This window comes from Lontra canadensis, unplaced genomic scaffold (assembly GCF_010015895.1).
Source record: "Lontra canadensis isolate GAN:19392208 unplaced genomic scaffold, GSC_riverotter_1.0 scaffold66, whole genome shotgun sequence".
Taxonomy (NCBI): domain Eukaryota; kingdom Metazoa; phylum Chordata; class Mammalia; order Carnivora; family Mustelidae; genus Lontra; species Lontra canadensis.
In genome coordinates, this window is record NW_022631060.1 from 1,504,763 (window position 1) to 1,517,110 (window position 12,348).

The following is a 12,348-nucleotide window of genomic DNA, read 5'->3' on the forward strand; positions in this document are numbered from 1 at the left end:
CCTTACCCTTAGGCAGGCGATTTCAACAGGCTGAACTCATCAGGGTGCCCTTTTGGTACTGTGGCACCAGCCCAGGGGCGAGAGGTATTAAGGGATTCTCAGCCCACTTTTCCGTTCTCCAGGAAACTTTGCCTGGGTTTTTCTCCTCCTCACCTCCTCCTTGATCAGCACTCCAGACATGGGGCGGGGAGCGGGGGGGCGGGCTATCTGACCTCACTCCTGCTCAGTGTCAGTAGCGGAGTGACTCAGCGGGTAGGGGCAGGCATCTCCCCTGAAGATGGGCTAAGGGCCTGGTTTTCTGGCCCACCTTCTTTCTCTGTCCCCTGAACACCATTGGATAGCTTCCCAGGCCCTCTCATAACCCCTCAGTTGGAGAAACAGCAGTTTATGAAAGAAGTCCCTGGGACAGCTGGACAGGGGTCCTGGGATCCCTGAGGGCCATCCCCAAGCAGTTCTAAGAAAACACTGAAAAGCAATGGGATACGGTTGGGCAGCTTCCAAGACATTCTTTCCTTCCTCAGATACATGCTGTGAGTGAATCAAAACTTTCTCCTGGGTCTCACGCAGAGGGGAAAAGGCTGGCTCGCTCACACGCTGGGGCAGGGAGCTCTGTCTTGGTTGAAAAGAAGGTCAGTGATGATTTGATCGCTCTTTCCAGAACTGGGGCTGAATGGTCCAGGACACAAAGATAGTGCATCTTACCAAAGGATAAGCACTTCAGCTTCAGGCATGAATGGTGTAAATGTTGAAAAGAGAGAGCTGTAGATTTGATATTTAAGCGCAGGATGGGAGAAGGGAAGGAAGGCGTTACATGTAACGTATAACTCAAGCCTTAAGAGATTTCCCGCTTCCAGGATTCGCCCGGTAGCATGAACTCAGACAGATAAGAGGACTGTGAGAGAATCACGTTGGATACACTAAGCTTGTGCAGAATTACCCGTATCACCAATGAGAAAACCGAGGCCCAAAGAAAGTTTCCATGGACCTTTTTCCAATCTTCTTCTCTCCCTGAAGTGGGTCCCCCACTCCCTTCCTTTCTCTACTTGCGCACTCTTTTCACCACGGAGAATGAGTTTGCACGAAAGAAAAGCGCAGACCTTAAGCTAGATCTCCCCAGGGAGTAAATGCGCCGCAGCGCTTTGCGCACGCGCTTTGTAAGCCCAGCCGGCTCTCTCTGCCCATCACCAACATGGTCTCCCCGGCAACGGCCCCTCCTCCCTCACGCAGGGCGGCTCCTGACGTCATAGGACCGCGCCGGTCGTCCCCCAGACCGTGGAGGCTGCACGTGGGCTGAAATTGGAAACTTTCAGGACCCGCCATGGATACGCCGCTTAGGCGCAGCCGGAGGCTGGAAGGCCTAAACCCTGAATCCCCCGAGACCCCCAGCTCAGTTTTGCGGGCGAGACGGGCCCTTGTGGAGTTCAAGTCGGACCCGGAAGAGACCAGGGAGCCCGAGTCTCCGAGTGCTCAGCGACCCGGCCTGGGGTCCCCCCGACGTCAGCAGGAGACAAGCCCGGGGTCACCTATTCTACCGCAGGGTGCAGGTCTGGGGGCCCCCGGAAGGGAGCCGGAGCCGGGCCCACCGTCCCTCCAGCGCCAGCAGAACCCAGGCCTGGAGTCACTCCAGACACTTCCGGAGTCGGGTCCAGAACTCCCCGGATTTCAGCCAAAGCCAAGTGGGGAGTCCACAGAGTTCTCCCAGACCCAGGAAAAGCCGGACTCGGAGTTGTCACTGAGTAAGAAGGAGCTGGCCTCGGGGTCTCCCCGACATCAGCTGCGCCCAGGATCCCCTGAGCCTTACCTGGCTGAGCAAGCGCCCGGTCCGGAGCCCTCGCGGCCACTCCAGGAGCCGACAGCCCAGTCACCCGCCTCCCCCCGGGGTCAGCGCAAGCCGAATAAGCCACCTCCGGCCTGGAAGACGGTGCGAAGCAGCCTCGGGGCGCAGAAGAGGACAAGCTCTTCAGCCCAGACCCCAGCGTCCAAGAAGTTGAAGGAGGGGGAGGAGGTTCCTGTAATCCCTATGGGAAAGCCCAAATCGGGGCGGGTGTGGAAGGACCGCTCCAAGAAAAGGTGAAGCTGGGGACAGTTGGGCAGGAGTGTGGTTCTCTGTGGTGTTGGGGCACCAGTGCAACCTGGTGATGCGACCAGGGATGAAGAGAGCTCACATTTGGGGGTGGGGGGGTCTCACACAAACAGGTAATTATAATCAGGATGTGGTAAAATGTTCTGGGATCCCAGGGTGGGTGAGACCAGCCCTCAGAGGTTATTTCTGTGATGCTTTCCTCCTCAGAGTACCTGTGTACCTCTCCTAGAGCACCTCAGTTAGTATTCATTCAACAAGCATTACCTCTGTCTGCCTGCTTTCCAGTGAGGGAAGCAGAAGCAGGTAAACCAGCCGTAACTTGATAAAAAGCAATGAGGTCTTCACCAGCTGGCATCCATCACAGGTATTTGCCCGTGTTAGAAAGTATTATGGAGCACTGAGCGTGTGGAACCCTGCTGAGCTTCTTGGTAAAGGATGGGACAGGGAAAGGCCTTGCAGACAGAGGGACCAGCATGCCTCATGGCATTGAATCTGCACGCATCTCTATGAAGCAGCTGATGCTAGGATTTTACATAAGGGGAACTCAAGGCTATGCAGAGAAATCGGGTTATTAGACAGTAGGACGTCAGGGGTGAAAGCAGAGAGACCAGTAAAGTGGTGGCTGTGGTAGAACTAAGACACATTTGGAAGCCTCAGGTGGTCTTGTGGATAAGGGCCCAAGGCCCATTGAATTGACGTTCGGGGTCTTCGAGGAAGCAGCTTCGGCAGGTGGTGAGCAGAGCCCAGAGACAGTGGACACAGCACCTGCAGTGGGCTGGGAAAGCCCGGCTGCTACCCCCTCTTCCGAGCTCAGGCCAGATGCCACCTGCACAGTGCTCCTCGGGTGTGCCATCTCCCTCCTCTGAAGGCCGGGGTTTACAAGCTCCTCCCCTGTGCAGAGCATTGTGCTAAATGATTTTCCAGCCTTGTATCACCCTCCCACCACCCTTTGGAACAGGAACCATTCTCATTTCTGTTTAATGTGGGAAGTCACTGAAACTCTGGCTCCTTGCCCAAGGTCACCCAAGTAGTAGGAGGCAGATCCCGGCCTTGAAAGCCAGGCCTCTCTGCCCTCAACCTCCGGGTAAAACCGATGCTCTGGCGCTGTGTTGTCCCAATAGCGTAGCCGCCAGCCACAGGTGGCAACTTCAATGTAAGTTGATTAAAATTTAAAAACCTAAAAATTCAATTCCTCCCATCACACCAACCACATCTCAAGTTGCTCAGCTGCCGGTGTGACTAGGGGCTGCCTTACCGGCCAGTGAATAGTGAGCCTTTCCCCAGTCACAGGAAGTTCTGCTTGGCAGTGCTGCTCTTATGAAAATTAGGATGTCCCCCAATATCCTCTCATGCCCAGTACATTTTCACATACCTCCCCACACTGTCCTGGAATGGAACGGGCCACCCCCAGAGGGAGAGAACCCTAGCATTAGTGCCCAAGCTGAGCTTGCTTGGCAGAAGCAGCAGAACCTTATGGAAAGGCTCCATGGTCTGGACTCTGGTGACAGACAGGTTTTGGTTTTGATGGCTGTTCAGGTAGAAGGTGACCTGGGCAGTTAACCTCTTTGAGCCTTGGTTTGCTCCTCTTTAAAATGGGAGGAACAAGAGCACCCATCTTAGGGACACGTAACTAGGGCTTTAGACCTGCAGACCCGGAGGGGTGACTGCCTGGCAAACGGGCAGGGAAGGATGCAATTCTGCCTGGGTTCTGGGGAGGAAGGCCCAGAGGTGAGAGGAGAGTGGGCATGGGCGCCTCCCGCGGACGACACGAGCACCCGTTGTCTCCCTCCAGGTTCTCCCAAATGGTGCAGGACAAGCCCCTGCGCACATCCTGGCAGCGGAAGATGAAGGATCGACAGGAGAGGAAGCTGGCCAAGGACTTCGCCCGGCACCTAGAGGAGGAGAAGGAGAAACGACGGCAGGTGAGGAACCAGCCAGCTGGGCTGAGGCTAGAGCTCAGGGGGCTGAGCCAGTGACTGCTGGAATGGACCTGGGGCAGCGGGGAGCCTGGCCAGAAGCAGTAGTGCCGTCTAGGACCACGAGGTGGGGAAGCCCAGTGTGGCGCCCAGTTTAGCCCAGGGCTCCGTAAGAGACTCAAGGGTGGGAAGGAGCCCCGAACCAAGTCCCCCGCAGTGGCCCTCACTGCTGATGGAAGCATCTGGTGAGGCGGGCTTCAGGGTCGTCAGGTAGGAGAGGTCGTCAGGCTTCAGATAGGAGAGCCTTTTCCCTGGTACTGGTGCCGTCATTCCTCAAGAGACAGCCACCACACATCAGCAAAGTGGATACCGCATACCTTCCTCCAGCTGCCTCCCTGCTGCTGATCCGCAGGTCGGAAATGCCCCATGAGAGGTGCCCCCCCAACCCCCCTTCAGTCTCCAGGACGCCCCAGCAGGCAGCACACAGAGAACCTGGGGTCCTCCGCAACACCCCTTCAGGACTGCGGTTATCAGAGGGATGTCACTTGTCTACTGATCCGAAGGGCACAGGAGGAGTCAGACCCCTCACCCTGAGCCTGGCCACCAAGGGAAGGGGCTGGGCCAGTCAATTCAGTCATCTGTCCCCTGCTTTGAGTCACCCTGTGCAGCTGTAGCCAAGGCCCTGCTGCCTGTGTGGCTGCTGCTGTGTGCGAGTCCTTATCTTACTTCCTGTGTGGCCCTGACTACCTCTTGGGCAAGACAGACTTCTTGTCACCGCCCCCCGGCAGTACCCCCAGACAGGCCCTTCCCCGGACAGGAGCCCAAATCTCACTTCTCCTTTCTCCTCCCCCAGGTGGCCCAGGCCACCCCTTCTCCCCTGAGTCGGGAGAGGCCCCTGACCATGCAGGCACCTCGGAGCCGACACCCACTTGCCCCCCCACCCCAGCCACCCTGGGACAGCAGTCAGCACAGCCAGAGCCACTGGACTCCCCACGCCCAAGACAGACCCCAGTGAATCCATGTTTGAAGTGTGCCCGCTGGGCCAGGTTATCCCCCGAGGCCAGTGTAGGCGTGTGTTTACTTATTCCTCAGGACAGCTCTGTGGAAGCCTCTTCACATTCAAGATGGGGCTTGAGGCCCAGAGAGCTTGTCAGCTCGGCCAAGGTCACTCATTTGGAAGCAGCAGAGTTGGGATTTGAACCAGGGCCAGATAGCCCAGGAGCCTCTTCCCCGTAGCCTCCACTCCCCCCCACCCCCCAGCCCCACACCTTGATGAACCTTAGGAGACCCTGAGAGGGTGGGACTGAGGGAAAGTGCCAGCCTACCCCTTTCCCGCTGGAAGTTGATGAGGGGGATGGTGTAGGGGCTGTCGTGCATGTGCCTGAGTTTCCAGGTGGGGAGACACCTGTGTCTTACCTCCTACCACCCACCATCCTCCTGTCTCAGCCGTAGTCCAGGCCAAGGGCATATTGCCTCACTGGCTCACACCGCCAGCAACAGTCGCACCGGGGCAAGAGGGTCTTTGCTGTCCTTGGGAACTCAGCCAGCTCTCACTCCTCTGAGGCCTACGAGACCAGGGCTGCCCCAATTCCCAGCCTCAGAGCCCCATCGCCTCTGTTACAGGAGAAGAAACAGCGCCGGGCCGAGAACCTGAAACGCCGCCTGGAGAATGAGCGGAGGGCAGAGGTCGTCCAAGTGGTGAGTGTTGCCTTGCTCGGGGGATCTGAACCGTGGCTGGGCTAGGCGCTGTGCTCAAGATGCCTCGCCCCCCCCCCCCCCAACGAGGTGGCCTCCCTGTCCCCAGGGCACAGGGCACAGATGACAGCCATACTAACGCCCTCTCCTTACACCACCCCCAGATCCGAAACCCTGCCAAGCTCAAGCGGGCAAAGAAGAAGCAGCTTCGCTCCATTCAGAAGCGGGACACGCTGGCCCTGCTGCAGAAGCAGCCACCCCAGGGGCCAGCGGCCAAGATCTGAGTGCGCGGCGGCCCAGAGGCCTGCGGCCAGCTGTTGTGTCGGACTCACACTTGTCAGGCCACGGCCCTCCAGCACTAGCGCCATGCCGCTCTGCCCCATGGGGTTTCTGAGCCTTCAAGGGCACACAAGCCCGGAGGAACCCGGGGCCTGGCAGAGACTGGAGGGGGGAAGAGGTTCAGCCCCAACCATGCCTCCTTCCTCCCCTCTCCTCCTCCTTCCTCAAGTGCCTTGCAGCCAAGAAGGGTAAATTCTCTGGTTCCTGGAGCTGACAACTGGAGGGTGACTCCCTAAAATGTGTATTTCTGTCTCAAAGTCATGGGTCCAACCCAGGCCAGGAGGCTGCAGTCAGGAACCAGTTTCCCTCACACCATCCCAAAGGCTCCTTGGGGTGTATCTGCAGCCCACTGGCCCAGTCGCCTGGCCAGCTGAACCTGGCTTCCCCGACTTTTCAACACTGAAAGGTTAAGGAGGTTTCAGGAAGTAAGGTCTGCACCTCCCGCCCCCGCCCCCCAGCTCCCTCTCACCTGTGCCGGACTCTGCAGAAGACCCACAGATCTGATTCACTCACGCCATCCTGTCTGTAACACATTTATTGGATGCCCGCTTTGTATAGGCACAAATGTAGGTACCGGGGAATACAGACAGAGGCCCCAGCCCCCAAGGAGCTTTCATTCTGATAGAAAAAAAAACATAATAAACAGGGAAACAGTATTGAGTTAAACAGTGGGAAGTGCCAAGTGTGAAGCAAGGGGGGCAGGTAGCAGGGAACATGGGGAGGTGTGAGGATGGATGTTGGTTTGGCCAGTGGCGGATCCGTCCAACTGCTGAGCTCCTGCTGTGAGCAAGGCCCGGTGCGGTGATGAACAGTAAGCCGGCCAGCCCAGCCTTCAGGACCCCAGACGCGCTCCCACACTTGACCGACATTCTACTAACCAGTTACCAGCCACAGTTCTGCCCCTGGGGCCAGAGACAGACCCAAGTGCAGTGGTCTTTGTCCTCTAGTGTGTGGTGGGCAGAGGAGAGTTGGATGTGCTGTACGCAGGTCCGACTGAGCCCTCGCTGCTACAGATTGGGACAGTTGCCGAGCTTCTGTGTGGTCGGGAGGTGGGCATTGGAAAGATTTGGGGATTATCAGCATTGCCCAGAGGGCACCCCATGAAATACCAGGGCTGTACAGATGTCAGATTCTTGAAATGTCATACGATGTGGTCTCAGAGGCTGCTGTGTGCAGATAAGACCTTCAGCAGAGATGCCCACTGCACTTGGATTAGCCCAGACCAACCGCTATAGCCCTTGTTCTTTCTACCTTAGAAACCGCTCGGCTGGTGCTGGATGGGTGGGGTAGATACCAGGCCTCTCACAGCCAAGACCTTCAGTTCCTCGGGTATGTTGGGGGCGGAGGGAGTGTTGTTTCACTTACTAGAGGGTAATCGAGCCGCATGATGCTTACTTGTGAGTATGCAGACGCTATACTTGGGTCAAGCGGATAAATCCCATGTATCGAGGCTGTATGGTGGGTAGACTGCGGGATTAGGCAACCAGCTCAATGAGTGTTGGCTGGTGACTACATGGAGAGTTAGACCCGACCAGTACTTCCCAAACTTTTGTTCTCCATTATCTACTCCAAAACGCATCCCTGGTTTCATGGAAAAATACTTCCTTCCCTCCCTTTCCCCTCCTGCCATCTGGTAAAGTTGCGCTCCTGGAAGGGCATCCCCTGCACCCTAGTTTGAGAAATCTTGTGGATTTAACCCCGCCTGGGTCCGCTGACCAGCATCACTGCCCTGCTTCCTGGGAGCTCAGCGGAAATGCGGAATCTCGGCCGGCTCCCTCCCGCTGATGGTCGTGAGGGGAACCGAGTCACCGGAGGTGTTTTACAGGCAGCTCCCTGTCCCGCTTGCCCCCGCCTGCGGGACGCACTCGCGCTGGATCGCCGGCCCCCGGGTCCCCCCATCCCCGCGCCATCTTCTACCCAGATGTGGTGCTCAGCGCCCTGTTCAGGGGGCCCCTCTCGTCCTGGGAGCGGGAGCTGGCCCTCCGCGTGGACTCTGCGCCGCCGCCCTGCACCCAGGCGAGCAGACGCGCGGGCCAGGACACGGGGGGCGCGCGGGGTGCGCGGGGGCCGGAGGAGCGGCGGCGGCGGCTGCTGCCCAGGCCGCCCAGCTCGCTGTCGTCCAGCAGCACGCTCTCCAGCACGCTCCGCAGCGAGCGCCGCAGCTTGTGCAGCACGTCGGGGCAGGTGAGCACGTAGAGCAGCGGGTTGACCACGCTGTTGACGAAGGCCAGGCTGGTGACGAAGGGCAGGCCGCGCCACACGAGCGGCCGCAGCGCGGGGTCGCCGTGCGCGCGCGCCTCCAGCAGGCTGAACACGTGGTAGGGACCCCAGCAGAGCGCGAAGGCCGCCACCACCGCCGTCACCAAGCGCACGAAGCGGCTGGGCCGCCGGCGGCCGCGGTGGCACAGCTGCACGCTCACGACTGCGTGGCTGGAGGCGATGATGGCCAGCGGCACGACGAAGGCCAGCAGGAACTTGCTGACGGCCAGGGCTGCCTGGCGCGAGTTGCACGTGGCATCGCGATCGGGCCCAGGGTTCAGGAGCAGCACGTTGTAGTAGCACATGATGCGGCCGTCCACCCGCTGGATGGTGTCCCGGAACACGAAGTAGGGCACCGTGTTGAGCACCGCCAGGGCCCAGAGCACCAGGCAAACCCGGTGGGCCGCGGCCACCGTGCGGTGGTTCTGTGCCCACACCGGCCGCACCACCTGCAGGCAGCGGTCCAGGCTGATGGCGCTGAGCAGGAAGCCGCTGGCGAACATGTTGAGGAAGAAGATGGAGGAGTGCAGCTTGCAGAAGGTGGTGCCCAGCTCCCACGAGTGGCCCACGGCCAGGAAGTAAGTGAAGAAGGGCAGGGTGGCGGTGGCCAGCAGGTCCGACAGCGCCAGGTGCAGCACCCAGGTGGTGACGACGGTCTGGCGCATGCGGCAGCCCACCACGAAGAGGATGAGTCCGTTCTCCGCCAGGCCAAGCAGCGAGGCCAGCCCGTGCAGCAGCACGGACACGTGGTCCATATAGCGGATGCTCGAGTTGCTGTGGCTTTGGATGCGGCTCATCTGCTCCAGGAGCGGGCAGAGCGGCTTCAGGGTGACGTTGGCTGACATGGTGAGCTCTGCGGTGGAGAGAAGGAGGCGCTGAGGTTGGCTGAGCGGGGGCAGCAGGGGACCCTCCACAGGAGATCTGAACCCTACCGGTGAGTGGGATAGAGGAGCGCCCCCGCCCCCCGCCGGGGATCAGTGAACTTGAGCAGAGACAGTAAGGTGGGGGAATAGAGTCCCAGCTATACGCCCCCTCACTGCAACCTTGCTCGAGCCATTGAACCTTCCTGATCCTGTTTTCTCCTCTGTGATGCGGGTGTCTGCCCTAACAGGACTCCTAGGGCTGTTGGGAGTATTCAGTGAGTTTACATACATAAGCATTTAGAGCAGAGTCCCGGGGTGTGCAGGAAACACTACATACGTCTTATTAATAATCAGGTGTCCCCTGGGGTCACATGGAGAAATGGAAACGAGGCCAGGCCCAGCAGAACTCCTTTTCCCCATTCCCAGAGCACTAGGGCACAAACGAGGTCCCACTTGAAGGGCACCAGGGGTCAGCCGGCCTGGGGAATGGGAGTGGGAGAAGTCTCTGCCTTTAAGGGATGCACCCTCCGCACCCACGGGTGCACCCTCCCATCTTGCCTCTGCAGCCTGTCTGGGTGGCCTTCTGCTCCCACAGCAGTGACAGGTTGGGTGTGTTGACCTTTGACCATGAAGCCAGCCCCTCCTCTGGTAGTTGGAGAGGAAATAAGATAAGAGCAAGGAGAGAGCTGGGCATGAGGAACTACCAGACTGGGGCCCAGTGGGGCTGGAGGACTGTTCCCCTGCCTGGGGGGCAGCCGAGCCCATCTCCCCGCCCCGGGGGAAATCCAGCCGGCTCGTTTGTTTGCTCAGTGATGCACTCATTGGGCAGATGGTTACTCAGGAACTTCTCAGGTAAGGGCTGGGGAAGCCAGCCTCTGGCAGATGTGCAGGCATCCCCAGATGTGCACACCCCCCAGCCTCATAAAAACACCGAGCCCACCTGATATGAAGCTGGTTGAGATGGGTGAGGGCTGAGGGGAAGGGGTGGGAGGCTACCGGCAGGAGGTAAGGGACGGGGAGCAGGAGTTAGAGACTCAGATTCTCCTGGGGCCCCACAACGTGCCCAAGACCGTGATAGGCCCTTTGCATAGGTGCTCTCTTGCTCAGGACTCGAGAAGGAAGGTGCTGGAACTTCACTTCGTCCCATTTTTATGAGGGAGGAAACTGAGGCCCGGGCCACCCACGCAACATGGACAAATGGAGCGGCAGCCGTGTGGTGCTCAGCCTGTTACTTTCCCACACCAGGCAGCTATAAGCAAGCGCCGGGAGGATGGAGGAAGAAGCCCGGGGGTGGGAGGGTGGAGAGGTGGTCTTCAGCACTCACATTTCCAGGGGAAACACTGTTGGCCAGAACGAGAAAACCCAGACTCTTCTCCGGGTACCACGGTTCTTTGTGAGGTGAGGCCCCAGGACATCAAACTAGACTTTTCCAGGCAGCCGAGCCCTTGGAGCTGGGGATCGCAGTTAGGGGAGTAGGGAACAGTTGGGCCTGTGCTCCCCAAGCAGGCTCATGCTTCCTAAGCTTTAGACCTTGCTGAGCAGTCGCACCCACAGTGACCCAGTGAGACCCCATTTTTCAAGAAGAGGATACCGAGGTTCAGAGAAGCCTAACAACGTCTGAGACTCTACCCAACAGACAGATGAGTGCCGTCCCCTCTCTGCAGGGACATTCCCTTCAGTCCAGCAGCCTCTTAGCCAGGTCCCTTAGGGTTGCTCGCAGAGCACAGTCCTGCTACACCCCGCGGATCCATCCACTTTGGGCTTTCTGGCTGCAGGGAGCCAGCGCCCAGCCTCCTGGGATTCTCTGGGAGCCCAGCAGCTAGGGTCCTGCTCTGGTGGGGGTCAGGGGCAGAGAATACAAGCTTTGGGGGTCAGTTGTCCTAAGATTGTGCCTGTAGTCCTACCCCCGACACCCCGCCCCAGACTGCTTGTGAGTATGGAGAGAAGCTTCTGTGGTTTACCACTGCGCCTGACTTCTAGCACCTTCCCATCTGCCAGCAGCTCTTCCCCTCCAGTCTTTGGTAAACCCATCTCTCTGCCTAGTTGTTAGGGGCATCTCCCCTGGCAAATCTGCACCTTCTTTTGTGGGTGCAGAGAGGGCACTGAAGCTGCCCAGCCCCTGGGCCACTTCCCCCTTACCTGGGCACAGGAGGAGCCCGGGATTCCGGCCCTGGAGACAGTCAGCTCCCGGTGGCAGCCTGCCCAGGAGGCAATGAAGCACCGCACAGGGTAGACAGAGGAAGGGGAGTGAGGCTGAGGGAGGAAATGGCTATCCTCCGCCCCAGTGTGTGTGTGTGTGTGTGTTTGCATGCATGTTTAGGGGTGGGGTTGGGGGAGGTGGGGACAGCGGAGGGTGAGTTGTCACACTGGGATTCCAGTAACATTGGTCTCCATTAAGGAGAAAGGGACAAAACTGCTGGCAGCCCCTACCCACCCCCTTCCTGTAAGCCCCGGAGATTTTGCAAGAGCCACGGGTCCCTGCAAGGGCATGGGGGAATGGGAGCATGCCTCTGGGGCTCTGTTTGATGGTGACTGCTGTGTAGGAGAAGTCCATGAAGGGGAGGACATCTCATGCATGGGTCCACAGCCCTGGGCTGCCCTCTCCTGACCCCATAATCCTGAGGCAGGCAGGGCGCCAGCCACAATGGGAAGAGCAGAGCCCAGGCTGCCCGCACAACCCCTCCCCTGGGGTTTGACCATCTGCTAACGCAGCCACTGTGTCCGTCCCAAAGGCTTGGCAGCACGGTGCCTTCACAGAGTGCCAGGTACACAGTAGGTGCTCACAGAAATTAGTCCTTTTCTCCTCCAGGGCAGGGGACAAGGGGGGAGACCACAGGGCAAGGGCAATACAGCTTTTATTTAAAATAGGTGCAGAGGGGCGCCTGGCTGACTCAGTGGGTTAAGCCTCTGTCTTCGGCTCAGGTCGTGATCCCAGGGTGCTGGGATCAAGCCCCGCATCGCATCGGGCTCTCTGCTCAGCAGGAAGCCTGCTTTCCCCTCTTTCTCTCTGCCTGCCTCTCTGCCTACTTGTGATCTGTGTCTGTCAATTAAATAAATAAATAAAATCTTTAAAAAAATAAAATAAAATGGGCACAGAGCCTTACGGTGAGTGGATGAAACTATATGAATTTGCACTTAATGGCTCCCCAAGTCTTTGCCGACCAAGCCTCCCCGGTCAGGAAGCATTCCTTCA

At 58.7% G+C, this 12,348-nt stretch overlaps 2 protein-coding genes across 2 annotated transcripts; one reads left to right on the top strand and one right to left on the bottom strand.

Moving 5' to 3' along the window:
• The first annotated feature begins 1,273 nt into the window (after positions 1-1,273).
• On the top strand, positions 1,274-6,049 carry CCDC86 (coiled-coil domain containing 86). Its single transcript, XM_032879135.1, has 4 exons — positions 1,274-2,070; positions 3,876-4,005; positions 5,623-5,697; positions 5,859-6,049. Exons 1-4 carry the CDS (start codon positions 1,319-1,321, stop codon positions 5,976-5,978), a joined length of 1,077 nt encoding a protein of 358 aa, XP_032735026.1. The 5' UTR covers positions 1,274-1,318; the 3' UTR covers positions 5,979-6,049.
• Positions 6,050-7,931: 1,882 nt separating this feature from the next.
• On the bottom strand, positions 7,932-11,420 carry PTGDR2 (prostaglandin D2 receptor 2). Its single transcript, XM_032879136.1, has 2 exons — positions 11,295-11,420; positions 7,932-9,145 (listed from the first exon to the last, which is right to left on the bottom strand). Exon 2 carries the CDS (start codon positions 9,135-9,137, stop codon positions 7,947-7,949), a length of 1,191 nt encoding a protein of 396 aa, XP_032735027.1. The 5' UTR covers positions 9,138-9,145; positions 11,295-11,420; the 3' UTR covers positions 7,932-7,946.
• Between the last annotated feature and the right edge of the window lie 928 nt (positions 11,421-12,348).

Bases quoted from the DNA above. Each gene is read 5' to 3' on its own strand.
- CCDC86 (XM_032879135.1), top strand. From the start codon at position 1,319: ATGGATACGCCGCTTAGGCGCAGCCGGAGGCTGGAAGGCCTAAACCCT. The intron at 2,071-3,875 runs GTGAAGCTGGGG...GTCTCCCTCCAG, and splicing joins AAGGACCGCTCCAAGAAAAG to GTTCTCCCAAATGGTGCAGG. The intron at 5,698-5,858 runs GTGAGTGTTGCC...CACCACCCCCAG, and splicing joins GGGCAGAGGTCGTCCAAGTG to ATCCGAAACCCTGCCAAGCT.
- PTGDR2 (XM_032879136.1), bottom strand. From the start codon at position 9,137: ATGTCAGCCAACGTCACCCTGAAGCCGCTCTGCCCGCTCCTGGAGCAG.